The sequence below is a fragment of the Giraffa tippelskirchi genome, chromosome 5 (assembly GCF_054371585.1).
Source record: "Giraffa tippelskirchi isolate mGirTip1 chromosome 5, T2T-mGirTip1v1.2.pri, whole genome shotgun sequence".
NCBI classification, from domain to species: domain Eukaryota; kingdom Metazoa; phylum Chordata; class Mammalia; order Artiodactyla; family Giraffidae; genus Giraffa; species Giraffa tippelskirchi.
This window is the reverse complement of record NC_137279.1, coordinates 103,209,969-103,236,638: the sequence shown is the minus strand read 5'-3', so window position 1 is coordinate 103,236,638 and position 26,670 is coordinate 103,209,969. Positions and strand designations below refer to the sequence as shown.

The 26,670-nt window shown below is 42.9% G+C and overlaps 1 protein-coding gene and 1 long non-coding RNA gene across 4 annotated transcripts in view; one reads left to right on the top strand and one right to left on the bottom strand.

Moving 5' to 3' along the window:
• The window catches only part of LOC145504813 (uncharacterized), an 8,127-nt gene extending 2,684 nt beyond the window's left edge, over positions 1-5,443 (top strand). The window contains exon 2 of the long non-coding RNA XR_014052529.1: positions 2,175-5,443. This is a non-coding gene — a long non-coding RNA (uncharacterized LOC145504813). The remainder of the gene's footprint in view (positions 1-2,174) is intronic.
• HMGCS2 (3-hydroxy-3-methylglutaryl-CoA synthase 2) lies at positions 2,686-26,670 on the bottom strand. 3 transcript variants are annotated; one of them, XM_081486132.1, is made up of 10 exons: positions 26,331-26,670; positions 20,742-21,196; positions 16,780-16,905; positions 16,032-16,196; positions 14,104-14,269; positions 11,474-11,644; positions 9,952-10,058; positions 9,225-9,350; positions 7,883-7,994; positions 2,686-3,112 (listed from the first exon to the last, which is right to left on the bottom strand). In XM_081486132.1, exons 1-9 carry the CDS (start codon positions 26,432-26,434, stop codon positions 7,888-7,890), a joined length of 1,527 nt encoding a protein of 508 aa, XP_081342258.1. In that variant the 5' UTR covers positions 26,435-26,670; the 3' UTR covers positions 2,686-3,112; positions 7,883-7,887. The 3 variants fall into 3 exon arrangements, with proteins under 3 accessions (XP_081342258.1, XP_081342260.1, XP_081342259.1); XM_081486134.1 differs by having other exon boundaries at positions 16,032-16,189; positions 16,776-16,905; positions 26,331-26,489; XM_081486133.1 differs by having other exon boundaries at positions 7,886-7,994; positions 26,331-26,489.

The following is a 26,670-nucleotide window of genomic DNA, read 5'->3' as shown; positions in this document are numbered from 1 at the left end:
CATGTGCAGGCTTTCTCTAGTTGCAGCAAGTGGGGTCTGTGCGTGGGCTTCTCCTTGTGACTTTTCTTGTTGTGGAGCACAGCCTATCGGGCATGTAGCCTTCAGGAGTTGTGGTGCACGGGCTTAGCTGCCCCATGGCATGTAGGATTCTCCCGCACCAAGGATTGAACCCATGTCCCCTGCATTGGCAGGCGGACTCTTAACCACTGGGCCACCAAGGAAGTCCTCCACATCTGTTTTAATATGACATGTAGGTATTCTTGATTGAGATGTATAAAACAGCCCACAATACCCTTACTTAGTCATCACTCCATCCTCTTTCCAGCTCTAGGTTGTCCTGGGTGACTTTTTTGCCCACATAGGGAAGTTCTTTATCTGTAAGATAGTAGCTGACCTTAAGGTGAAAATAGTGATTGGGCAACTGAAAAATCATTCCCTTGTCTGCTGACCTGACACAGGAGGAGTGGGCTTTCTTCGGAGTCCGTTTTCATGAAGTGGATCCAGAGTTACCAAAAGAAGGCCTAGGGCTTAGTATCAAAGTTAGTGACATGGAGGAGTTGAAGAGGCTGGGAGCCTCTGTCCGTGCAGTAGTGACAATGACCAATGCCCTCCTGGGTGCCCTGCAGCCGAACCAGGGCTGACACTCAGCTGGCACTCTGATATCTTCATTGTTAAATACTAATATTTTTAATATCACCCCCACAGAGTGTCCAAATGACTCCCAAGTGGAGGCAGGCCTGGTTCCAGCACTGGGTGACACAGAAGCTCCTGATTGCTAAGGCCAATGGAGGAAGATTTAGCACCAAGACCCCCCAGTGAGCTATATGGAGGGAAGGCAAGGCCCCAAGTTCCCTTCTTCAAGAATTCAGATGACTGTCACACTAAGTGAAATAAGTCAAACAGAGAAAGACAAATATCATACAATATCATATTGCTTGGGGGCTTCCCAGGTGGCTGTAGGAGTACAGAACCCACCTGCCAATGCAGGGGACATAAGAGATGTGGGTTTGATCCCTGGGTCAGGAAGATGCCCTGGAAGAGGGCATGGCAATCCACTCCAGTGTCATATTGCTTATATGCAAAATCTAAAAAAAAAAAAATGAACTTTTTTACAAAACAGAAACAAACTCAGAGACTTAAAGAATGAATTTATGGTTACCAGGAGGGAAGGATTGGGGGCAGAGAGACACAGATTGGGAGTTTCGGATTGATATGTACATACTACTATGTTTAAAATAGATAACCAACAGGGGACTAACCATTGTATAGCACAGGGAACCCTGCTTAATATTCTGTAATAACCTAAATGGGAAAAGAATTTGGAAAAGAAAAGATACATGTATATGTGTAACTGAATCACTTTGCTGTACCCTTGAAACTAACACAACACTGTTAATCACCTATGCTCCAACATTATATATATATATATACACACACATAAGAGAACTCGGGGGAATATGGGCTTTTCTCCCATGACTACAGACACTACTGCAGGGATCTTAGGAAAGGTGTATATTGTCCTGCCAGGGGTGCCAACTAGACTGAGGGCCCCCAAACAGCTTGTTGAGGAGCAGGCAAAGGTTGGGGTGGGGGTGGGGGGTTGGTAGCCAAGGGGCGTTTGTGGGTGGCAGCTGCAGCTTGTGTAATAGGGCAGGAGTTCAGGGAGCACCTGGAGAGGGACTGGGAAGGGAGTCAGCTGATGCAGGCTTAGTGCTCACGTTGGGGTTTATCTTGGATTTTCTGGCACCTACTGTGAAAGGAACAACAGGCAGAGAAGTCCAAGGGGTAGAGGGGGGTGGGAGGAGCAACTCTTTCCCATGTGCTCAGTGTCCCGTGAACCCTACAGCTTCCTCCCCACCCCCAGCCCTCCCCACCCCCACCCCCCACCCCAGAAACTGTCTTCCCTCCTCCACATTCCCCTTTCTCTCTGGGGTGGTGGAGGAGACTCTTTATTAGGAAATAACTGGATGCCTCCCATTCCCCTTCTCAGCTCCATCCCCTCAGTCCCAAGCCATTGCTATTTCACAAAAAGATTCTAGATGAAGCAGTGTCCCAACTCAAGGGAGAAAAAAGATCCTAATGGGAAAATTTCCTGCTAGGTATTGAAACTTTTTTTTGGCTGGAGGAGCCAAAAATGTAACCTGTTAACCTCTGACCTATGTTTATTTGTTCAGAAAACACTGACAAGGCATGAGACCAAGGGACTTTGATCCTCAGCTCCTAAAGTCAACTCTGGCCCTTGTCTCCCTGTCTGCTGGCTCTGTAAGATGTCTTTATTTATTTGGCTGTGCTGGGTCTCGGTAAGGGCAGAGGGATTTTCGATCTTTGTTGCAGCATGGCACGGGAACTCTCAGTTGCAGCATGTGGGATCTAGTTCCTTGACCAGGGATTGAGCCCGGGCCCCCTGTATTGAGAGCAATGAGTTTTTTGGCCACTGGACCACCAGGGGAGTCCCGGTAAGGTGTCTTTAAATTAGGTAAGGAAGCTGGGAGTGGAGGTTGTGTTTCACCCTGTACCTCTCAGATAATGGAATCGAAAGGGCAAGAGGGAAGATGTGAGGTGAGTGCTCACCAAGCTTACTGTTGTGGGGGTGCATGTGGAGAATGGGGCCTCAGAGCCTAGAGTCATGACAGCTGCTGCACGGTTTGTGTCCTAGTTTCCAAGAAACACAGGAGTCATTCTCTCTTTCTTTGCTTTTTAATTGTGTTGTTTTAGCTTAGTACCAAACATGGAAATTAGGAATTCACAGAAAACCCTAAGAAACAAAGACATAACAGCATGGAAGTATAATAATAACAATAATGACAAAGCTATAAGAAATGAGAGGCGAGTTATCTGGATCTTGAAGGAGCCAATGGACCCTCCACACTTTCGGTCCGTGATTCAAGGCTGAGTCTCTCCTCTTCATAGAGAGCTCTGCAAGCTCATGACAGTGACTGCAGCAGGGAAAGGCATAAGGACCCACTAAGGATGGCCCCTCACTCTATGGGGCCAGTGCTTACAGGGCTCTGTGTCCAGTGCAATCTATTTACCAGCTAAGAGTAGGGGAGTTTATACAGTTGAAAGAGGGCAGACGTTCTGTAGCACTTTTCCCAGGAAACTCTCCACATATCTGTAAATTTAAAGAAACAAAAGAAGGACATCAATCATGAGTCTCACCCTGGGCAATCCCATTCCCACATCTGCTTCTTGCCCAAGGGGGGCTCTCCTAAATTGCATCCCTAGGTCTGGGTGTTCCACTGCCCCTTGAGGAATGGAGTATTTCCTGCCACATCAATAAGCAAGGATGTCACAGTCATCAGCGATTCCAGCCTTCCAGGGCACTCAAGAAGGTGAAGAATAACTGGCAGACAGCAGGGGAAGACGCTGCCTACAGGGAGCCCTGAGGAACTCAGGATGTGAAAACACAGGATTCGGCCCGGATAACTGAGATGCATATGAAAGGAATGATTTCAGTAAGCCTGGATTCTTGCATCTTCCCTTACACAGAAACAATAGAATGGGAAAGACTAGATATCTCTTCAAAATAATTAGAGATACCAAGAGAATATTTCATGCAAAGATGGGCACAATAAAGGACAGAAACGGTATGGACCTAACAGAAGCAGAAGATATTAAGAAAAGGTGGCAAGAATACATAGAAGAACTACACAAAAAGGATCTTAATGACGCAGATAACCACAATGGTGTGATCACTCACCTAGAGCCAGACATCCTGGAGTCCGAAGTCAAATGGGCCTTAGGAAACATCACCACAAACAAAGCTAGTGGAGGTGATGGAATTCCAGTTGAGCTATTTCAAATCCTAAAAGATGATGCTGTGAAAATGTGGCACTCAATATGCCGGCAAATTTGGAAAATAGCAGTGGCCACAGGACTGGAAAGGGTCAGTTTCATTCCAATCCCAAAGAAATGCAATGCTAAAGAATGTTCAAACTACCACACAAGTGCACTCATCTCACACGCTAGCAAAGTAATGCTCAAAATTCTCCAAGCAAGGCTTCAACAGTATGTGAACCAAGAACTTCCAGATGTTGAAGCTGAATTTAGAAAAGGCAGAGGAACCAGAGATCAAATTGCCAACATCCATTGGATCATAGAAAAACCAAGAGAATTCCAGAAAGACGTATACTTCTGCTTCATTGACTACACTAAAGCCTTTTACTGTGTGGATCACAACAAACTGGGAAATTCTTAAAGAGATGGGAATACCAGACCACTTTACCTGACTCCTGAGAAACCTGTATGCAGGTCAAGAAGCCACAGTGAGGACCGGACATGGAGCAATAGACTGGTTCCAAATAGGGAAAGGAGTATGTCAAGGCTGTATATTGTCATCCTGCTTATTTAACTTATATGTTGAGTACATCATGCAAAATACCAGGCTGGATGAAGCACAAGCTGGAATCAAGGTTGCTGGGAGAAATATCAGTAACCTCAGATATGCAAATAACACCACTCTTATGGCAGAAAGCAAAGAGGAACTAAAGAGCCTCTTGGTGGAAGTGAAAGAGGAGAGTGAAAAAGTTGGCTTAAAACTCGACATTCAAAAAACGAAGATTATGGTATCTCGTCCCATCACTTCACGGTAAATAGATGGGGAAACAACGGAAACAGTAAGAGACTTTATTTTCTTGGGCTCCAAAATCACTGCAGATGGTGACTGCAGCCATGAGATTAAAAGACGCTTGCTCCTTGGAAGAAAAGCTATGACCAACCTAGACAGCATATTAAAAAGCAGAGACATTACTTTGCTAACAAAGGTCAGTATCGTCAAAGCTATGGTTTTTCTAGTAGTCATGTATGAATGTGAGAGTTGGACCATAAAGAAGGCTGAGCACCAAAAGGATTGATGCTTTTGAACTGTGGTGTTGGAGAAGACTCTTGAGAGTCCCTTGGGCTGCAGGGAGATCAAGCCAGTCAATCCTAAAGGAAATCAGTCCTGAATATCCATTGAAAGGACTGATGCTGAAGCTCCGATACTTTGGCCACCTGATGCGAAGAGCTGACTCATTAGAAAAGACCCTGATTCTGGGAAAGACTGAAGGCAGGAGGCAAAGGGGATGACAGAAGATGAGATGGTTGGATGGCATCACCGACACAATGGACACGAATTTGAGCAAGCTCCGGGAGATGGTGAAGGACAGGGATGCCTGGCGTGCTGCAGTCCATGGGGTCGCAAAAGAGAAGGACACTAGTGAACGACTGAACAGCAACAACAACAATGCACAGAAAAGTGCTAAATTCCTTAATTTGGGATATCTGGTTTCTTTTAACAATAATCTCTCAATGTTCAGGCTACTTCACTTTGTTTTAAAACACATCTACATAATCTGGCTCCTTCTCTCACCTCCTCAGAGCAGTTCCCTCAGGTTTACTTGAGATGCTGTCTCCTTAACTTGAAGTCCCCAAAATTCCCACTGAATAAAATGTAACTCTCAACTTTTAGGTTGTAGCTATTTTTTAAGTTAACACCCTCTAGCAACAAATCTAGACACCTGAGTGCCCTGAGCCCACTGCCCCAGGAGCCAAGGTTGCGAGATGGGCAAGGTCCCCATGACATGTCCTGTCTATGAAGGGAGAGCAGACTGGGCAGTGCAGAGCCAGAGCTCCACAGAGCATCATGCTGACATAAAATCTTTGTTTCAGCTAAGATCTCATGGTGTAGGCTCATTGTTCCTGTGAGACGAGAATGAGCCTCAGCTTTTCTCTTCATAGATACCAGGCTTCCCTGATAGCTCAGTTGGTAAAGAATCCACCTGCAATGTAGGAGATCTCGGTTCAATTCCTGGGTTGGGAAAAGATCCCCTGGAGAAGGGATAGGCTACCCACTCCAGTATTCTGGCCTGGAGAATCCCATGGACTGTACAGTCCATGGGGTTGCAAAGAGTCAGACACGACTGAGTGACTTTCACAACCTTGTGGACCAGGAGACAGAGGGAACCTGATTTGGAAACTCTCCCTTGAAAACTCCCAATTTTCTCTCTTTCTCCCCTCTCTATTTTTGTTGACTGAACTAGCTTGATATAGTTAATGACTCCCTCTTGCCCTTAAGAATCATATTACGAGAACATACAACAAATAAGCAAACAGTTGACTCCCAGGTAGGGCCAAAATCTGAAGAGTCTGCTTGTGGAGCCTGCTGCCTGACCTGTTGGCACCCTTGCCCACCCTGCCTTGCCTGTAACATCTCAGGCCACATTTCAACTGCCCCGTAGGGGCCAGAATGCTGGCAGTGGTTCGGAGTGAACAGAGGACACGCCTTACCTGCAGTTTCCCTATTTTATCTGGGTCTCTCATTTACTTGGGACCGCCTTCTTTTTCCCTGCTTCCTACCCTGATCTTGGCAAGCCTTTTTAGTCTTCTCCCTTCATATTCCAAAGTGAGGAAAAATATTGAAAAACCAGAAAAACCAGAAAAACAAAAGAAATTGCTTCTTGCTCTTCCATTCTGCTTATCTTTACCAGTTTGGAAGATAAACTGAAGGCAGATTCCTGGGTAGGTGAACTACAGGATTCTAATTCCCACTCTTTGATTTCCCTTTAAAAAGTACCGTAAAGAATTCTCTTAGTTCTCTTCCTGACTCAATCCTCCCCCATCAAACTCTTCTCTCCTCACACCTCTCCCCACTTTCCCCCCAAATCTCACTGCTTCTCCCCAGAAGAAATCTCACGAAGAAGGGATTGCTCACAGCCCCTTAGCCCAAGGCTCTCTCCAGCTGGCTCTCACAGAATCCCCAGCACCTGTTACCTTATGAACCTGTCTCCAACAGACTTGTGTGTACCTTCTCTGATGCTATTCACCTTTGTTACTGACTCGCCCCTTTGGAGTACTGAGATCCACAGTTTCAGGTTCACATCCCGCTTCCCTTTACAGATGCTAATTTTGTTTCTGTCAAGCTTCTAATTCTGTTTCTATCAACCTTCTTATCAGGAGGAGAACAGGTGAACAAGTTGACTCTTTTTTCAGATTCAAGATTTAAGGACATGCCCCTCCCCCAGCTTTTGCCTTTTGCAGGCAAAGAGTCCCAAGAGTTGTACTTGGTCATCATGGTCCAAACTCCCCACCTCTGGTCATTTTGAAAGCTACTGATAAATGGAATGCTGCCTGTCATATGAGTAAACAAAGGATGTCACAGTGTCAGAGACGGCAGCCCTCTAATGTGAGCCCTGAGGAAACTTGTGAAATCTTGTGATATCTTGTGAAAACACAAGAAACTAGCCCTAGATAGCTGAGGTGTCAAAGGAATATCAAAGGAATGATTTCAGTGAGCCCATACTCTTGCATCTTCCCCTATGCTGAAAAGCCAGAAAAGTTGGAAAAGTGCTAAGTTCCCTAACTTGGGATATCTGGTTTTCTTCAACAAGCAATAATCTTTTGAAGTTCAGACTACCTACCTTTTGTTACAAAATTTCTATATAACCTGGTGTCCCCCCTCACTTCTTTGGAGCAGCTCTCTCGGTTACTTGAGATGCTGACTCCCGGACTTGAAGTCTTAAAAATTCCCACCAAATAAAACATAACTCTCAACATTTAGGTTGTGAATATTTTTTTTAAAACTCTCTGGCCTTTTACGCCCTCAGAATTCCATCTGTTATATAACACTGTGTTATATAACACTGTGTTATATAACACAGCTAGGTGTTCTGTGATGACCTAGATGGGTGGAATCGGGGTGGCGGGTGGGAGGGAGGTCTAAGAGGGAGGGGATATATGTATACATACAGCTGATTCACTCTGTTGTACAGCAGAAACAAGCACAACATTATAAAGCAATTACACTCCCAATAAAAATATAAAAGAAGTGAAAAAAAAAAACAAAACTGCATCTGTTGCCCAGAAGAAAATCTTTAAGCCACTAACACTCCAACATTTCACTCACCACCTTTAGACGGGACGCCGGGCGTACTTTCGGCGATATAGTTCATCCACTCGCTCCAGGTACCAAGTGCCTGGGAAAAGGCTGTTTTTGTCACCAGGTGGTGAGAAATTCACTGTGGAACAAGAAGGGAGGCAGTATTCACAAAGGGCTCTATGGGGCTGAGAAAGAGAAAATGCTAACAGGGACATCTAGAGCTTCATGTGGAGCTCTCCTGGTTGTGCTGCAAGGTCACCTTGTCTACACCCAGCAGAGCTCTGGGCTAGCAGAAGAACCAGAAGCAGCTATCTTGCGGCTAGTACCTAAGACTTGTTGACTAGAAATTTTATTATAGAATATACCGCTTTCCTACGGTAAACAGGCCCATCCTCCACTGAAATCTTCATCATGTCCTTCTACCGAAGGTACTGAGCTTGAGGGGTACCTCAGAGCATCCTGTTTTCTAATAGACACTTCCTTCTTGCCCTAAGTTTTCCAACTCTGATTCACTGTAGTATTTCAAAGCTTTGTCCATTAACATTCATCTCAAAGGTCTTTTTATTTTAGTTGTCTTCTTTTTTCATCTAACATGTCTCCGGTTCCAGATAAACTAACTACTAAGTCTAGGTTGTTTTTGAACATTCTTAGTTCCATAACTTCAGTCTTCTTTTCAGTGCAAATAATGGGTCCCCAGTTTTGCTTGAAAAAATATGGTTATCCTGGTTTTAAAATCACCGTTTGGTTTCTCCAGTCTTAACTTTAGCTTTGGTTTACTTTTCCTTTGTTGCTTTTTGGGGGTACTGTTTTGTTTTATATTTGGTAAGGAAAGGGGGCAATTGGCAGGAAACAGTAGTATTTGCCGATAACATCATTAATTAATTAATTCATTAATCTCTGGCAATCCTGCAAAGTTGGTATGGTTTTAGAAAGGAAGCAACTCAGAAAAGTTCAATAATTTTCTCAAAAATAGGGGGCAAGTGTCACAGGTCAGTTTAGACTTGGATTTCTGGCTCCAAAGTCTGGGCATTTTCAACCATTGTTTAGATACTATCAGTATTTTCAAAGACCATACATCTGGCTTCCATGGGACTTCATTGTCCAGTATGTTTCCTGTTTTGGGTGACTATATTTTGGACTGAGAAGCCACATGCTGACTCCTACCTCTTCCCAACTTGGCCTTCTGCTTCCCCACTCAATTTGTCCCCCTTTGCACCAAACAAACCTTTTTCCCAATTATATATTATAGAAATCATCACTCTCACTTGCTATATTCTAGACTTCTGATGAATTCCTGCCACTCAGTTACTGGCACAGAAGCTGAGAAAAATTGCCTTCTCCTCCTCTCTTTCCACCTTTTTTTTCTTACTCTTGTGGTAGTATTGTTCTCTTTGGTTCATTATTTCTGTGAACTCCTCAGGAGACACACGCTTCCGGGAGGCGAGACGTTTCTGCAGGTCTGATGTACTGGATACCAGCTTCTCCAGCGGGGAGCCTGGGAAGCAAAAGGAAGACCTGTAAACTTACATTGTTGTCATCACTGCTACCAATCACGAGTCCAGTGTAGAGTCAGCTCTGTGGGAGCTGCTGCTCCAAGGAAAAGTGCTCTGTGTGTGGCTTAGAATGTCAAGAAATGATCAAGATCAGCAAACACAGCATTAGCAAAACTAAGGCAAACCTTCATTTAGTCAAGGTGTATGCCATTTAGTGCTTTGATGTATGCCCTTGATTACATCCATCATAAAATAATTAGCACAAATTTACTGGATATGTCAAACCCATCAACTTCTCTTTAATCACTTGCAATCAAACCATGATCACTTCTTGCCTAGACTATTTGTTGAAACAATCTAACTGGTTTTCCCATATTCACCTTTGTTCCTCATCAATCTAGTCTCTAATCAGTAGCCAGGGAAGTGCTTCGAATACATAAAATACAGCTTATTCCATTGCTTAAATCACTTCAGGGCTTTCCTTTATTCTTAGTCACAACATAATTCTGTCAAGATGGGAGCTTTAGTAGTGGGGAAGCAGAAAGTGGTTTCTTTTACCAGATGAAACTGGCCAGGAGTGCCTGATCAAAAGACTGGACTCACCCGGAGAAGCATCCTGGGACACCCGCAAAGAAAAGAAACTTGCTGCCAAACCAGAGCCATAAGAGAAGGCACCGATCCTGGAGCCAGCCAACTCTTGGGCAGAGTGACTACAGGGAGAGAAATCAAAGCCCAGAAAAACACATCAGCATTATATTCTGCTCTGCAAATAAACCACCAATCTAGTCAACCTCTTGCAACTAGAAATGGGCTCTGGGCACTCTACACAAAGAGGGAGTTCTGGAAGATCCTGGGAGTAGGCCTAAAAGGAAGAAAACTTGCCAAGAGGAGAACAGCTAAAATCCAAGATACATGGGGAGGGAGGTGGGAGGGGTGCTCAGGATGGGGAACACATGTAAACCCATGGCTGATTCATATCAATGTATGGCAAAAACCACTACAATATTGTAAAGTAATTAGCCTCCAACTAAAATAAATAAATTAAAAATAAATAAAATAAATAAATAAATAAATAAAATCCAAGATACAGAAGTCACAGTGAGCACAACTGAGTTTCTGGGGTATAAAAGGAACTTCTCCCTACCCATGAAGACAAGATGAATTCAGTGAACTCTGAAGTTACCTCCAAGTGGGGGTCAGACCACTGGATTCACCTCAAGGCTCCCATGTTGACTGGCAATGCTTCAGCAGTTGTAAATTTTTAAATTATCTCCTCTTTAGTAATAATCTGAACAAGTCCAATCATACATGTATATATTTTCTCTTATGTTATATACATGTACTATATTATAAGTATTTTCTTTTAAAATCCACAAAATTGAATATCTATAAAAATAAAAACTAACACTGGGGCACCTGCTGAGCTTTTACTGTTTTCATTGCTTTTGACATTTAACATTCATCAAAATTTTAGACGGTAGGTATTGTTATTATACAAATTTTACAGTTGGGAAAAATGAGGCCCATAATAGTCATTTTTCCAAGGTCAAAGTTAATAAATGGTAAAGAGATTTGAACATAAATTGTGGGTTCGAAAGCTAGACTCTCTTAATCACAATGCTTTACTGAGTACAGCATTTTAAATGGAAGAGATAAAAATATGCATAAAATTTCTCCTATTTTCTTGATGTATCCAAATAGATCTTACACATGTGCTGGTATGATACATGCATTTCAGTTTGGAAAAAGTGTTAGTCATGTTCGACTCTTTGCAAACCGAAGGACTCTAGCTTGCCAGGTTCCTCTGTCCATGGAGTTCTCCAGGCAATAATACTGGAGTAAGTAGACATCCCCTTCTTCAGGGGAATCTTCCCTACCCAAGGATCACTCCTGGGTCTCCTGCATTGCAGGCAGATTCTTTATCATCTGAGCCACCAAGGAACCACTGTTTAATACTGATGGTCGATCTACCTACACATACACCTTTGAAATGCATTTCTTTCATTTTCCTTCCTTCCTTCTTTCCTTTTTGAAAAAATTCTGTACAAGAAAAGGAATGAGACTTGGTTGACCCTTCAGACCAGAGGCCAGAGTAAGAGGAGGTGGGGACAGATGCAGTACTCACTGGGCCAGAAGTGAGGCCAGGCATCCATACAGGGATGAGGTGTACATATTTCCATTGTACGTGGAGAGGTAGAGGGAGTTCTTGGTTTTCTTATTGAACATGTCCAGAGAGGCTTTTAAAGATGCTTTATCTACATCCTTATTGGTATAGGTGTCTTCCAGCTTTAGCCCCCTGTGAGGCAGCCAAAGGAACAGGCCATATGAGAAGCCACATGAAGGAAGAAGGCAGCAAGCAGAAAGTATAACAGCTACTGGAGAGAAGACTTTGGGTCACATGTTTTTATTATACAATATTTGGAAATACAGAAAATACAGAGGAAGTGTCACTAATAGTCTTACCGCTCAGAGAGAGCGTTGGTCATAGTTTTCTTATGGAATCCATTCCAACTTTTATAGTTTATTGAAAAATGAAACCATGCTATACATTCTGTTTAGCATGCGTCCTTAACTAATTTTCTCTATAACATGAAATCATCTCCTTTAGCATTATTTTTAAAGACTGCCAAATAGACCATTATAGGATGCACTCCTCTTTAACCAAACTCCCCATTTCTAGCCTCATTAGCTGAAATAGTGAATAACTACATGTTATTTTTTTTCATGAAACAAACAGTTTTTTTCCATTAAAACCTTCTTTATACAATTTTAAAAGGTTATTGTCTGTTTAGAGTTATTTAATATGTTGGCCATATTCCCCATGTTGTACAATACATCCTTGTAGCCTATTTTATACTATTGTATATCTATTGGAGTGTACCACTGATAACTGTCTGTGCTCAGTCACTCAGCCATGTCCGACTCTCTGTGACCCCACAGACTGCAGCCCGCCAGGCTCCTCTGTCCATGGGGATTCTCTAGGCAAAAATACTGGAATGGGTTGCCATGCCCTCCTCCAGGGGATCTTCCTGACCCAGGGATGGAACCTGCGTCTCTGGTGTCTCCTGCATTTCAGGCAGATTCTTTACCACTGAACCACCAGGGAAGCTCAATATCTATCTAATGGAGTAGTAATCCACTGTATATCTAAACCACATCTTCTTCAATCGTTCATCTATTGATGGACACTTAGGTTGCTTCCACATCTTGGCAATTGTCAATAATACTGATCTGAACATCAGAGTGCAGGTGTCTTTTCAAATTAGTGTTGTTTTTTTTTTTCCAAATGTATACCCAGGAGTGAAATTGCTGGATCATGTGGTAGGTTTTTTGTTTGTTTGTTTGTTTGAGAAATAACTACATGTTCTTTTAAACAGGTGAAATTACTGAGCCAAAAGTTATGCACATCTTTAAGGCTTTTGATTCATGTTTCCCTTTTACTCCCCCAGATCCGTCCACTATTGCTCATTTTCTCATAGCCTCAAGTCTGGGTATTCAAAATTTTTAAAGGCTACGTAAAGAAAACATTGGGCTGCCATCCTAGCTCAGTTGGTCAAGAATCTGCCTGCAATGCAGGAGACCTGGGTTCAATCCCTGGATCAGAAAGATCCCCTGGAGAAGGAAATGGCAACCCACTCCAGTATTCTCACCTGGAGAATCCCCAGAGACAGAGGTGCCTGGTGGGCTACAGTCCATGGGGTTGCAAAGAGTCAGACACGGCCAAGTAACTAAGCACACACGTAAAGAAAATATTAACTTGTTTATATGCGTTACTAATGGGCATGCACATTTTAAAATATGCATATGTGCATTTCTTCCCTGAGGGAATTTCTTGTCCATATCTTCTATTTAGTGGGTTTATCTTATTACTGATGAAACTTTCATATATTAAAAATATTAGCCTAGTATTTTTGGTATATGTTAAAATTTTTTTCCATGGGGCAAGTCTTAGAAGTAGTGTTTGTCCTAACTTTGCTGTTTTGGTTAGTTAATAGCAGGGTTAGCAGTAGTAGTTAGAAATGGGGACAGATGTTGGTAGAATACTCTAAAACTTAAAATGAGAGAACATCAAAAAGAAAGGAAAAGATTCCCTTCCCAGTGAGATCTCTTTGTGTTGAAGTTTCTTTTTTTCTAAATGCCTTGGAGTATTGCATCAGTAAACAGCATTCTCCCTCTTCATTGACATCCAGGGAGGGGGAGTATGCTGGACCATCCCTTTTTCACAGATGAGGGGGTGGAGGCAACAAGTTAGACGTTCTTTAAGGCAATGGCAAGTGAGAATGAGACCAGACCTTCCCCAAGTTACCATCCTGCACTGTGATTATTTGCTTCTAGGTGTTTCCGTACAGACTGTGAGATCCTCTAGGCAAGGAACATGGAATCACACCCATTTTTATGTCCCTAGAGTTTCATGTGATGCCTGACACACAGTTGATGTTCATAACATGTTTATTGCCCGAATGATTTAGGCACACTCCCTTTCCCTTTTTCTTATTCTCTGAAACTTCTTAAAGTTACCTGATTGGCAGGTGCCAGCAGGGTCCCTCTGCTCCCAGAGATACAAGATGAGGCCCTTATGTAGACAATAACCCAGTCACCCACACGAGGACTTGATGTCATTTCTACTATGTTAGAGGATTGTTGTTTTTGCCCCATAGGAGTGGCTAGTTGTCCAGATTCAAGGCATGAGGAAGCCCATTCTCACTTCATTCTCACCCCTCATGAGCCTCTAGGCTCCTCCTGAAGAGGACTTACCTGAAGGCCTCCAACCCCTTGTAGATGCCAGTCTGTGTGTCACCGCTGGCCAACAGGAAGTCATTGAACATCAGGCGGGCCAGGGATTTCTGGACTAACTTGCAGAAAGGCGTGTGAAAAATCACATACTGCAAATCATCGAGAGTGAAAGGCCGATCGATGCCAGCTGGAAGAAGTATGAAAGCAAGGATGCAGTGTGACCCTTTCCAAGATCTACCTGTTCTAAGGCCTCCCAGAGAATGAGCTCCTACCTACAGTAAACACACATTTTGTTCATTTTACAAGCATTTTACTAAGCACTTTCCCAGGTGGTGCTAGTGGTAAAGAACATGCCTGCTAACACAGAGATGTAAGAGACGTCAGTTTAATCCCTGTGTCGGGAAGATCCCCTGGAGGAGGGCACAGCAACCCACTCCAGTATTCTTGCCTGAAGAATCCCCATGGACAGAGGAGCCTGGCAGGCTATAGTCCATAGGGTTGCAAAGATTCGGACAGGACTGAAGTGACTTTGCATGCACACTACTCATAAAAAAGGAAAAGAAATAAATGTTTTAAAAAAAAACAGAAAGAAATGTTTTCTTCCTATCTGCCGTTGCCAACTTCTGTGAGAGATAATTCCTCAAATCAACCTCATATTGTATTATTTTCTCTATTTTCCAGAGGAGAAAACAGAGTGTCCAAAATATGAAGCTACGTTATATGTCCGAGGTCACTCAGCTTGAAAACCGCTGATTTTGGCTTTAGATTCCAGTGTCTCTGACTCTACACTCCAGACATTCTTTCACTCCAAAGAGAAGAGCAATGCACCCTCTGCCCTTAGGAAGTTAACAGTTTGGTGCTGAGATTCAAAGTAGCATTGATCAAATTCCATAAAATGTCATGAGTTCAGAGGGTGCCAGAGCGATTGCTGTTGTGTAATTGCTAAGTCGTGGCCGACTCTTTGGGACCCCATGGACTGTAGCCCGCCAGGCTCCTCTGTCCATGGGATTTCCCAGGCCAGAATACTGGAGTGGTTGCCATTTCCTTCCCTGGGAATCTTCCCGACCCAGGGATTAAGTCTCCTGCATTGCAGGTGGACTCTTTACCATCTGAGCTACCAATTAGCCAGTAGCAATTTTACAATGGGTGGGCAGAGGCTGAGAGGTCTAAGTTGACTCCTTTATCACGGGGGCAAACAGCATCCCACCCAGCACAGTGGAAAGGGCCAAGATGCTTTAGGCCACCTCTAGAGCATCTGTGCTCTGACGCTTCAGCGTATGCCTTTTCCCACGCTGAAACCTGCCTTTTTCAGACACCCAGCTAGGCATAGCTAAACAGGTAAGAACCCTTTTTATTTATTTTTTTAAGGTAGGTAAGTTTCTCTGTATTTTTAAAATAAGATTTGTTTCTTATCTGATTATGAAATCGGCACATATTTTTTAGCAGAAAACTTCAGAAGCTAAAGGTGAAAATAAAATCAACTTGCAAAGCTACCATGCAGAGAAAGAAAATTACTGATAACACTTAAGTATATTGAAAATATAGGTAAGAATTTTCAGCGTCAATCAGACTTTAAAAGGTGGCAAACTATAAACTGAGTCAAATCACTCCTAACTTCAACAGAAATGAATCCTAGCAGCCACAAGACATGGTCACTCTGACTCACACACTACCTCCCCAGGTGGCTGACACTTGCAGGCTTCAGCTATGGCTTAGGGTTGTTTACTGTCTTTTACTCAGTTCAAGTTAAAGGCAATTTCATACTTGACTTTGGATGACTTCCAAAGGGACTTCAGCCTAGACCCAGGGAAGCATGTAAGAAGAATATGTGAAATAATTCTCTTGAGATCATTTGCAGAGGAGAAAAGAGTCCTTGTCTTAAGAGTTTAAGACACACTCTCAGCCTCATGTCAGTAGAGTCCGTGACTTCGGCCCTCTGAGCCCCATACCTTGCTTCCATTGTTTCTCGATCTTTTGACGGTAGTATGCATAGCATTTGTCCAGGGCCCGTAAGTAGCACTGGATGGAGAGCTTCCCATCCACCAGTGGGTACTCTGAAGTCACATCTGGCTTGTAGAAGTCGTACACGTTCTCCATGTGGGTTCCCCTAAGCCCTGGTGAGGCACACAGGGGGATTCAGAAACTGCACAGTGCAGCCCACGTTGAGCAGAGAGGGTGGGAGATCCCTGTGCAAGCCCCCTGGTCTTTATCTGTCTCATGTCCAAGCCCAAGGCCCACTAATTATCCCTCAGGTGTTCAAAGGGAGTTAATTAGATGAATGCCTTTTTATAAGTGAGATGTATATTTCCATTTCTGCACCTATATGGGCTTAAAGAAATCTGGAACAGACACCAAAAGTCTCAAAGGAAAGCTCTTACTTTATATCCAATTATTTTCTTTCATCTTCAATGGTCAGTTTAGCTCCCAAAAGGTCCTTGTCAGCGGCACAAATGCCATTCAATCCAAACACTATCCACTATCCTGATGGGTGATGGTATAGATGAAGCCACCTTGCTGAACCTTCTCTTCCCTTTCTCCCTGCCCTCTGCTCCCCAGTCTAGTCTTTTGAAGGCAAGCAGTTTCATCCTCAAGCCCATACTTCAGCCCTGAATATGCCAACCTGGAATTAAGAGCTAAGCATTCGGCCATGCCATGCAGTCCCCTTGTACCGTGTTTACTGCACAGTTTACTACAAACCTCTCTCGAGGACCAGAGGGGCCTCAGGCCCAACCAGCATGGCCACAGCTCCAGCCCCGCCTGTGGGGCGAGCGTTACCGCTGGGGTAGACTGCGATGTCCCCACAGACCACCAGTGCATAGCGACCTGTAAAGAGAAAAGAAATAATTATTATTACTGCCAAATCTCCAGTAGAATGAAAGCCTCCTCTATGCCAGGCACAATTTTAGGTACTGGCAATAGATCACTGAACCAAAATAAAAATTCCTGCTCCCGTGAAACTTACACTCTAGTGAAGTGTAAATGACATTGCATTGGAAATGCAATGTCAAAACTCAGTGTTCTCTGACTCAGGCTGTAAAAATTCCTCATTTATTCAACAAAAAATTCATAAATTAGCACTTTTGAAGATAATTTAGGTTTGTAGTCTTTGTAGTGCTATAGTGGAAATTCTTTCCAAATCACAGAAGGCCAAAAGATGGGAAGGAAACTAATATTTGAAATCCTAGACACCAGTTATCCTCAAACAATCCTTTAAACAATCCATTGAGTCAGGTAATGTCCACGTTTGTAGAGGATGACATTCCAGAGAATTCAGGTAATTTGTCTAAGGTCACCCATTTAGTGAATGTGGAATTTTGTATTCAAACTCAGTTCTGACTGGATCCTAAACAAGGTGCTCTGAAAAATTTAGTACCACTTTCTTTGTGAGAAGAGTTAATGTTCAGTAACCACATTTAATGCAGATGATCTATGAAACTACTTCTATAATAGGAAGATGATTATTCAATAAATAATTGTGTCTTGAATATTATTTGTTACTTCTTCATCTAGTACTGCTTGCTCCTAAACGTGGGTGTGTGGAAAAGACATGGCAGTACTTTTAGTATTCTACCTAACTTGTCAGAAGCAGTTATCTCCTCTTTATAGACAAAGGAATCAAGGCACAGAGAACTTAAGTCACTCGCCTGAAGTCACACAGCTAATAGATGATGGGATAAGGATTTAGTCAGAATTCCAACCCAAATTCACTGAAACCCAAGAATTTTCTGTTAAGATTATTTAACCACTCCAACAAAACAGTATTTTTTCTCCCCAATTTTATATATATGAATATAAAAATAATATATAAAAGTATAAGATAAATATACAATAAATAAACATAATATATATATAAGCAAAATTTATATGTTATATAAAATTTGGAAACTATAGAAGAGTGTTTATTAATACAAGCCATTAAGAAAGAGACCAGTAAATTTGAATACCTAAAAATGAAAACCTTCTATCAGAAATACAAAAGACAAACTGGGGATGTATTTATAATACTTACAGCCAACAAAAAATCATTTTCCTTCATAGATAAATGTCTCATCAGAAAGGTATATAATAGGAAAATGGCCAATAAACATCATAAAAATATCAAAATTCTCTTACAATAACAAAGGAAAATCAATGATATATACTTTACTTATTAAACTGACAAAAGAAAAACACCAATACAGTGTGCTAACACATATATATGGAATTTAGAAAGATGGTAATGATAACCCTATATGCGAGACAGAAAAAGAGACACAGATGTATAGAACAGTCTTTTGGACTCTGTGGGAGAAGGTGAGGGTGGGATGATCTGAGAGAATAGCATTGAAACATGTATATTATCATATGTGAAATAGAACACTGTTCCAGGTTCGATGCATGAGACAAATACTCAGGGCTGGGGCAATGGGATGACCCAGAGGGATGGGATGGGGAGGGAGGTGGGAGGGGGGTCCAGGAAGGGGAACACATGTAAACCCATGGCTGATTCATGTCAATGTATCACAAAAACCACTACAATACTGTAAAATAATTAGCCTCCAACTAAAATAAATAATAAAAAAAATAAAAAAAAGAAAGTTTGAAGTTAGTACATTTTGAAGAGCAATTTGGCACATTCTATCAAACTTTTTAATTAAACGACCCTGCAATTCCACTTCTAGGAATCTATTCTTACAACATATTATCATGAGCATGCAAAGCTATTGTCTTAAATATTAACACATTTTATAATTGCAAAAAATATACAACAATCTAAATATCCATCTATGTAGGACTAAGGTTTGGTGTACCCATTAATAGAATATTATAACATCTTTTAAAAGAATGAAGTAGACCTTGTATGTATCTAGAGATATCTACAGAATAACCTCTAAGACATAGTAAAGATGAGGAATAATGTGTGCTATGTTAAAAAATGAATAGATAAGTATATGCTTACAGGTAACTACATAGAAAATTTCTGAAAGAATCCATGGAAACTATGAGGATTAAATTCTGGGAATTGGTAATGGGGTGTCAGAAGGAATTTTTTCTTTACTTTGAACCCTTTTGTCTATCTACGTACACACACACATATATACATATACACTGTAGGTTTCACTTACCTTCATAACCAAAGGTAAGGAAAAGAGGTCTCTCAGGCAGTTCAAGCCAGTACCGCTCTTTCCTTCCCTCTTACCCTGCTGTCTCTCTGGAGTGGTTCAAAACTTCTTGGTGAGCCCCAGAACCACCTCCTTCCTTCTAAAGGTCGCAGGTGGATGGCTGGCCAGTTCAGAAGCAGAAATCACATCTACACTGGCCTTGTCTGGTCTTGGAGGTTGCCATTAGGCTCAAGCTTAAATATGCATTTTATGAAAGTACAGACTAACAATTCACTCCCTAATGTTTGTTTAATATTTTTCCCAACAAGACAACACATTAAAGACGGATGCATTTGCAGCCCTCTCCTGTGGAATACCCAACCATTCAGCAGAAACTACTCATTTGAAATGACATGCTTAAAGCTGATAATGCCCCCAAATATAGGCTCTGATTCCTTATTAAAGGCTGGTGAGTGTCCCTTGTCTTTAATTTGTACTCTAACTAAATGCTTGGTTGGGTAGATTGGTGGTGTTGGTAGTAGGGGTTGCTGGAGAGGTAATAATACAAATACCAAGCAAGAAAAGCACTGTTAAGGACAGATTTGAGGATGTAGAGTCTGGAACATCGCAAATCAATGGAACTATTGATGGTGAGGCCATGCAGGGCAATTGGAAAAACAATGAATGGGTATATGGAATTGTACTGCTTTGCTTCATGAACAGAGAAAAGCGCTTAAACTCTTCTTGGCCTCTTTTTAAAATGAGTACTGGGTTAGATAATCTCTAAGGTCCCCACCAACATCAAGATTTCATAATTAATTTTTAAATTAATGCTTATTATGGTTTCTAAAGTTTTAAGTTCCAGTTTCCAACTTAGTAAATGGGCCTTGTCTGTCCAGAAAATGTTTTTTCACATCTCCATTGATACCATGTTTAGTTCTTCTATCAGCCCTGGAAAGCAGGTAGGCAAATAAAAACTCCGAGTCTTGCAGAGGTTAAGGGACTTATCATCAGTTATTGATAAAGCTAGGTTTCTAATTCTCCTAGAAACCAGGCGAGGGAGAGAGAGTAGAAATACCCTGTGTCATAGTCTGCCCTGTGATTCTTTGGGTCTATTTTTACCAGGGTGCTTTCTCCTTAACACCTACACTTGTTTAAATCTTTTAACATCACCAATCTCTTTGCCTCTTAGAGACTTAAGAGAAACCTTAGACAAACAGGAACACTGAAGTAGGAAATATACTGAATTTGGTTTGGTTTCTTGCTCCTGTCACAAACAACATGTAAATTATTAGATTTTCCACTTTTTTCATCCATAAAACAGGTATGACACCCACTTCCTAGGGTGTTATGAGGACTCAGTGAATGGCTATGTGAACATGCTCCCTGAATGACTGTATGAAAGCATCCAAGTCTGAGGGGTTGCTGTCATTGTGGTTGTTGGATGATCACAACAGCTGTGTGCGTAATGTGTCCTTTCTTCGGTGGATGAACCTACCCGGGGAACGGAGAAGCAAAACTGAGGCTTCAGCATCTACCCCAGCTCCCTTCTTACATAAGGCCTCTGGCAGCACGTACCATCCCAGGAGCTGGATTCCATCCAGTTGGCAGCATTGAAGAGGGAGGCAGTGCCACCGTAGCAGGCATTGGTGGTATCTATGCCCTCAATGTCAGTGTTGCCCGAATCCTGAAAGAGCTCCATGAGCACTGTTTTGACAGCCTTGGACTTGTCGATGATGGTCTCAGTGCCCACTTCCAGGCGGCCCACAGAGTCCCAGGGGAGCTGCGTGCGCTCCATCAGCTGCTGCACCACCGTCAGGCACAGGGAGTTGATGTCCTCCTGGACTGAGCAGAAGCCCATCTGGGTCTGGCCCAAGCCCACGGTGTACCTCCCTGCCTCCACTTTGTTAAACTTCTCCAGCTCTGTTTGGTCCACGTATTGGGCTGGAAAGTAGACCTCCATGGCAAGAATACCCACATCCTTTGGCCAAGTATCTGTTTTGGCCAAGGGGACAGCCGGAACCGTAGAAAAACTGTAACAGAGAAAACAATCAAAATTCTGTGAATGGTCTCTAGCTAGTTTCCTTAAAAGGCAATACAGCAATCATTTCTTTCATTTTAAAAAATTTATTTTGAACATATCAGATAGATACAAATTTAGGATTCTTCTATTTTTTATCAGATGAATACAAATTTAGAATCGCTGTATTTTTCTGTTTAATTTACCCTTTTATCCTTGGTAATTGTCCCTTTGGTATTTTTATGGCTAAAAACATGTGGAACAAGCAAAGGCTGTGGGAATATAGAAGGCTGAGAGGGAAATTCTATTTTTTCTTTATAATTTTTGGCTGTACCCTGCGGCATGTGGGACCTTAGTGCCCTGACCAGGAATCAAACTCACGCCCTCTGCCTTGGAAGGCAGAGTCTTAACCACTGAACCTCCAAGGAAGTTCCAAGGGCAATTCTAAATGGAAGCAGAGGAAAAAGTGGAGAAAGGGTCAGTAAAGACGGAAGAGATGAACTTTCTTTCCTGGACCCAGCACCTCTTTTCAGTCCGGATTCCTAATCCCCCTGGAGATCTGAATTTCTCTTTCTAGCTAGCAGTAAAGAACTCACCAAGCACATCTTCCATTTGTTCCATATAAAAGTACCTGAAAGCTGGTTACTTTAGAAATATTCTTAATTTTCCAGATGTTGAAAGCAAGGCAAACATTGGTGAAGTGTTACGCCCAGGGTAACTTCTTAGTTTCTCATGTGTTAGAAATATTCTGCCCTGGGGCTTCCCTTGTGGCTCAGTGGATAAGAACCCACCCTCCAATGCAGGAAATACGGGTTCGGTCCTTGCTCCAGGAGTATCCTTCATGCTGCCCAGCAACTAAGCCAGTGCACGACAGCTACTGAGCTTGTGCTCTAGAGCCCAGGAATGGAAATGACTGAGCCCACAGGCTGCGACTATTGAAGCTCCAGTGACTTAGAGTGTGCTCCGCAACAAGAGAAGCCACTGCAATCAGAACCTTGCTCTCTCCACAGCGAAGAATAGACCCCGCTCACCACAGCTAAAGAAAGCCTGGGAGCAGCAATGAAGACCCAGTGTAGCCAATAAACGCATAAATCTTTTTTTTTTTTTAAAGAAATATTCTGTCCTTTCAGTCCTGAGTGCTGCCAGATTCCTTTGATGTGCATCTGGCTACAGAATTCCTGCTAGTGGAAGTGATAAGATGGCTCTGCAGGCTTATCAATTTAGCTCTATGCCACAGAAATTGTAGTTCAGATGGAATGTATCCATCCATCATCCTGAGGACTCAGGGCTTCTCTTAACGCCAGTTTTTCTATAACAGAGGTCATTTTAAAGGACTGCGGGAGCAAAAAGTGGATCATGTAATCACAAGATAGTGAGTCTAAGTGATGAATGTTTATTCCTATCTGACCAAAGAGGATCGAAGTTTAGTTCTCTGCCCTATTTATTTGGTGCCACTCAAATAAGTGGAGTCTATACTCTCAAATGTTTGTGGAGGAGCTCCCAGTACTAGGAACTAATAGCTAGCCGGATCTCAGTCCTGTGCTTGACTGGATTTTCCCTCATCCTCATTCTCTCTCTGTCTTCTCTAAGCTCACTCCATTCCTCTCCCCAGTGAGAAATCTCAAGTCTCAAGGAAAGATTCCAAGAATGAGTCTCTTGGTAACTTTTGTAACTGTCTTGGCAGGAGGTTAGTACTTGGAAATGGACTCCAGAGCCTTGAAGAAAAGATGTAGACGTTTCCAGAAACATGACTATAGGAGTTAAGAATATCCATCTAATTGTGTACTTTCTCTAAATGATAATACATATATATATGCATTAATATACAATATTTGTTGTTCTCTTTCTGATTTAATTCACTCTGTATAACAGACTATATAGGTCCATCCACATCTTTACAAATGACCTTATTGCATTCCTTTTAGTTGCTGAGTAAAGACCCTGATGCTGGGAAAGATTGAGGGCAGGAGGAGAAGGGGATGACAGAGGATGAGATGATTGGATAGCATCACCAACTCAATGGACATGAGTTTGGGTAGGCTCTGGGAGTTGGTGATGGACAGGGAGGCCTGGCGTGCTGCAGTTCATGGGGTCACAAAGAGTTGGACATGACTGAGAGACTGAACTGAACTGAACTGGATATTTATAGAGAATGGACTTATGGACACAGCTGAGGGTCAGGAGAAGGAAGGCTGAGATGAATTGGGAGATTAGGATTGACATATACACTACCATGTGTATAATAGCTAGCTAGTGGGAATGTGCTGCTTAGCACAGGGAGCTCAGCTCTGCGCTCTGTGATGACCTAGAGGGGTGGGATGGAGCGGGGTGAGAAAGAGGCTCAAGAGGGAAGGGATCAGTCCAGTTCAGTTCAGTTCAGTCGCTCAGTCATGTCCAACTCTTTATATGTATACATATAGCTGATTCACTTCATTGTACAGCAGAAAGTTACATAACATGGTAAAGCAATTATACGCCAATAAAAAAGAATACTGTAAAGACACAAACATAGAGAACAAATGTATGGATATCAAGGAGGAAAGGAGGTATGGGGTGAATTGGGAGATTGGGATTGACACCATTGAAACTGTGTGTAAAATAGTTAACCAATGAGAACCTACTGTATACCACAGAAAACTCTACTCAATACTCTGTGGTGACCTAAATGGGAAGGAAATCCAAAGAAGAAGGGATGCATGTATACGTATAGCCAATTCACTTTGCTGTACAGCAAAAACTTACACAATGTAACAACTATACTCTAATAAAAATTTTTAAAAAATAAATTAATTAATTAAAAAGCAAATAATAGCTTTGTTTAGTTTAAAACCGGTTTTGTTCTGGTGTTGCTTGGTTCAAGAACATGCATCAAACTTTTATTTCTTTATTCCCTCTTGCCTCCTTCTTTTGTGTTTCAAAATTAGTTATTACATGCTAGGCACTGTACCGTGGAGGGCTGTAGGGGTGAAGGGAATGGGTAAAGAAAGGAGGTCAAGCTTCTTGGGAGCCTCCTCAACCAGTGGGGGGAATGAGATAAGCACATGCATACTATGTAACCCAGCTGACAGTCAGAAAGGGCTAAAGGTCACAAAAACCCCCACAGGAGTTCAAAGGAAGCAGAGATCTGTGTGTGGGAGGATCAGGAATGGTTTCAAGGAAGCGACTAGATTTGAAGTCAACCTTGATGCATGAGTGGAGTTTCTGCTGATGAAGAATTGGCAGGGGGGCTACAGAGGCAGTGCCATAGCAAGTGGTGATTGAACTGGTAAGGATACCTGGAGCAGAGAGTGAAGGGGAGCGGGGGAATAACACATGAGAAAAGCAAGTGTGCAACAGTGAAGTGGAGGGCACATTTCTCCCTTAATTTTAAAGGTGGTGAAGCACACGGGGTGGGGAGCAGTCCTTCTGGTAGATTTAGAGCTGATGCAGGTTAGGTTAGAGGGAACAGACACACAGAGAAAAGGAGAGTCATAAGGAGCACTCTTAATACCCATCAGGCCATGGAAAATGGGATGAACCATGCGTACATTAGAAGAGAAATGTGAACCCTGATTCCAAGTATTTGAACCCAGAATGTCGAAAGTGGGGCAGACTGTTGAAGACTGAGCTCTGTCTCCTGGAGGGCAGCCAATGATTGCTTATTGAAACAAGCAAATATATGTCAATCCCTTCCTCACAAATACAAAACCAGGTAAAATGCTTGGACATTTGGCCTGTATGCAGGGAGAGGAGGAGAGTGTGGAGGAAGGTGGGGAGTCATGGAGAAAATAAAAAGCCTAGAAAGTGTCACCTCCTACCCGACACATCCACATACCCAGGTTCCCTTGGTACCAGGCGAGGGAAGACCCTGGACCAAAGGTGGTTTTCTAAACATTCGTGGAGGGCTTCCCATGTGGAACTAGTGGTAAAGAGCCCACCTGCCAATGCAAGAGATGTAAGAGACAATGGTTCGGTCCCTGGGTTGGGAAGATCCCCTGGAGGAGGGCTTGGCAACCTACTGCAGTTTTCTTGCCTGGAGAGTCCCATGGACAGAGGAGCCTGGTGGGCTTTAGTCCACAGGGTCACAAAGAGTCAGACATGACTGAAGCTACTTAGCATGAACGCAGGAACTTCCCTGGTGGTCCAGTGGTTAAGAATCTGCCTCCCAATTCAGGGGACACATGTGGTCTAGGAGGATCCCACATGCCATGGAGCAAATAAGCCCGTGTGCCACAACTACTGAGCCTATGTGCTGCAACTACTAAAGCCTGTGCACCTAGAACCCATGCTCCACCAGAAGAGAAGCCACCACAATGAAAAGCTCGTACACCAAAACTAGAGAGTAGACTCCGCTCACCACAACTAGAGAAAGCCCACACCCAGCAATGAAGACCCAGCGCAGTCAAAAAGAAAAAGACCCAATGCAGCAATAAATAAATGAATAAATAAATATTAAAAATCTATCCAAGGAACTTGAGGTAGAGATGGGAGGTAAGAAAAGGCTAGTCCTAAAGTACAGTGGATCATTTAGGGACCCTAGGGTGCTAGTGGTTGCTGTGTTAAATCAATGCTGGGAGACTGCGAGTACTTGGGCCAAACTGGGAGAATGTTTGCAAAGGAAAGGAGTGTGTGTGCGCTTCTGTGCACAAGCATATTGCACACACACAGGCAAACTCTTATCTTTTACACTCATGTTCCCCTTTCCTGAAATCAGAGAGCAGAGAAACACCTTCTTAATCTCAGTCCATTCTGAATCTGGCTGCAGTGACTTGCAGCAGCTGGTTTTACTAACACTGCAGTTGAAACAGCATCCTGAAGGTCTCAGCAGGGCCTGGGTGAAAGGTGAAAACAGTGCTGGGGAGGAGGATGCCGTGGACCCTGGTACTGATATTTCTACTGCTTTGTGTCTCTAGGGGAGTAAAATGTGTCTTGCTGACATCAGCAGGGGCGGAGATTCGATATCTCGGAATTCTGTAAACAGACGTGGGCTGTCTGTTTACAAGATGAGGTAACTGAGACCTTGAGAGGTTAACTTGCTTATCTAAGGCTGTGCCCAAGACTTGTCAACTTTTGATTGGGATTCTAATGAGTCCTCATGTCTCTCTTTTACTGGTTCCTCGCTGCTTCTCAGAATAACCCGTGCGGTCCTGGGGACCAGCGGGACTCACCTGGGGTGGGCTGCTGGGAGAAGGCGGGCTGGCAGGAAGGAAGCTTCCTGCATCACTCTCTTCACTTGCAACACTCGCCTCACTGGAGTCAACAGCCGCTGCATTTTTGGAGGAGCGAGCTGAAAGCCAGCAATTCACAGTCCTTGGGGGAGATGCCCAGTGGTGTTGGTTCGGGCTTTATAGATCCCGGAGACTCCTGCCTCCGGAAGCCCTGCCCCTGCTTATCAAGGCTCCATGGCTTCTAGAACTGGGCAAAAGGTCTCATTTAGTATATGGGCGAGTCAAAGAAAAACATCATCTCTCCAACATGTACATAGCTGCCCTGCTCCTGGGCATGTGT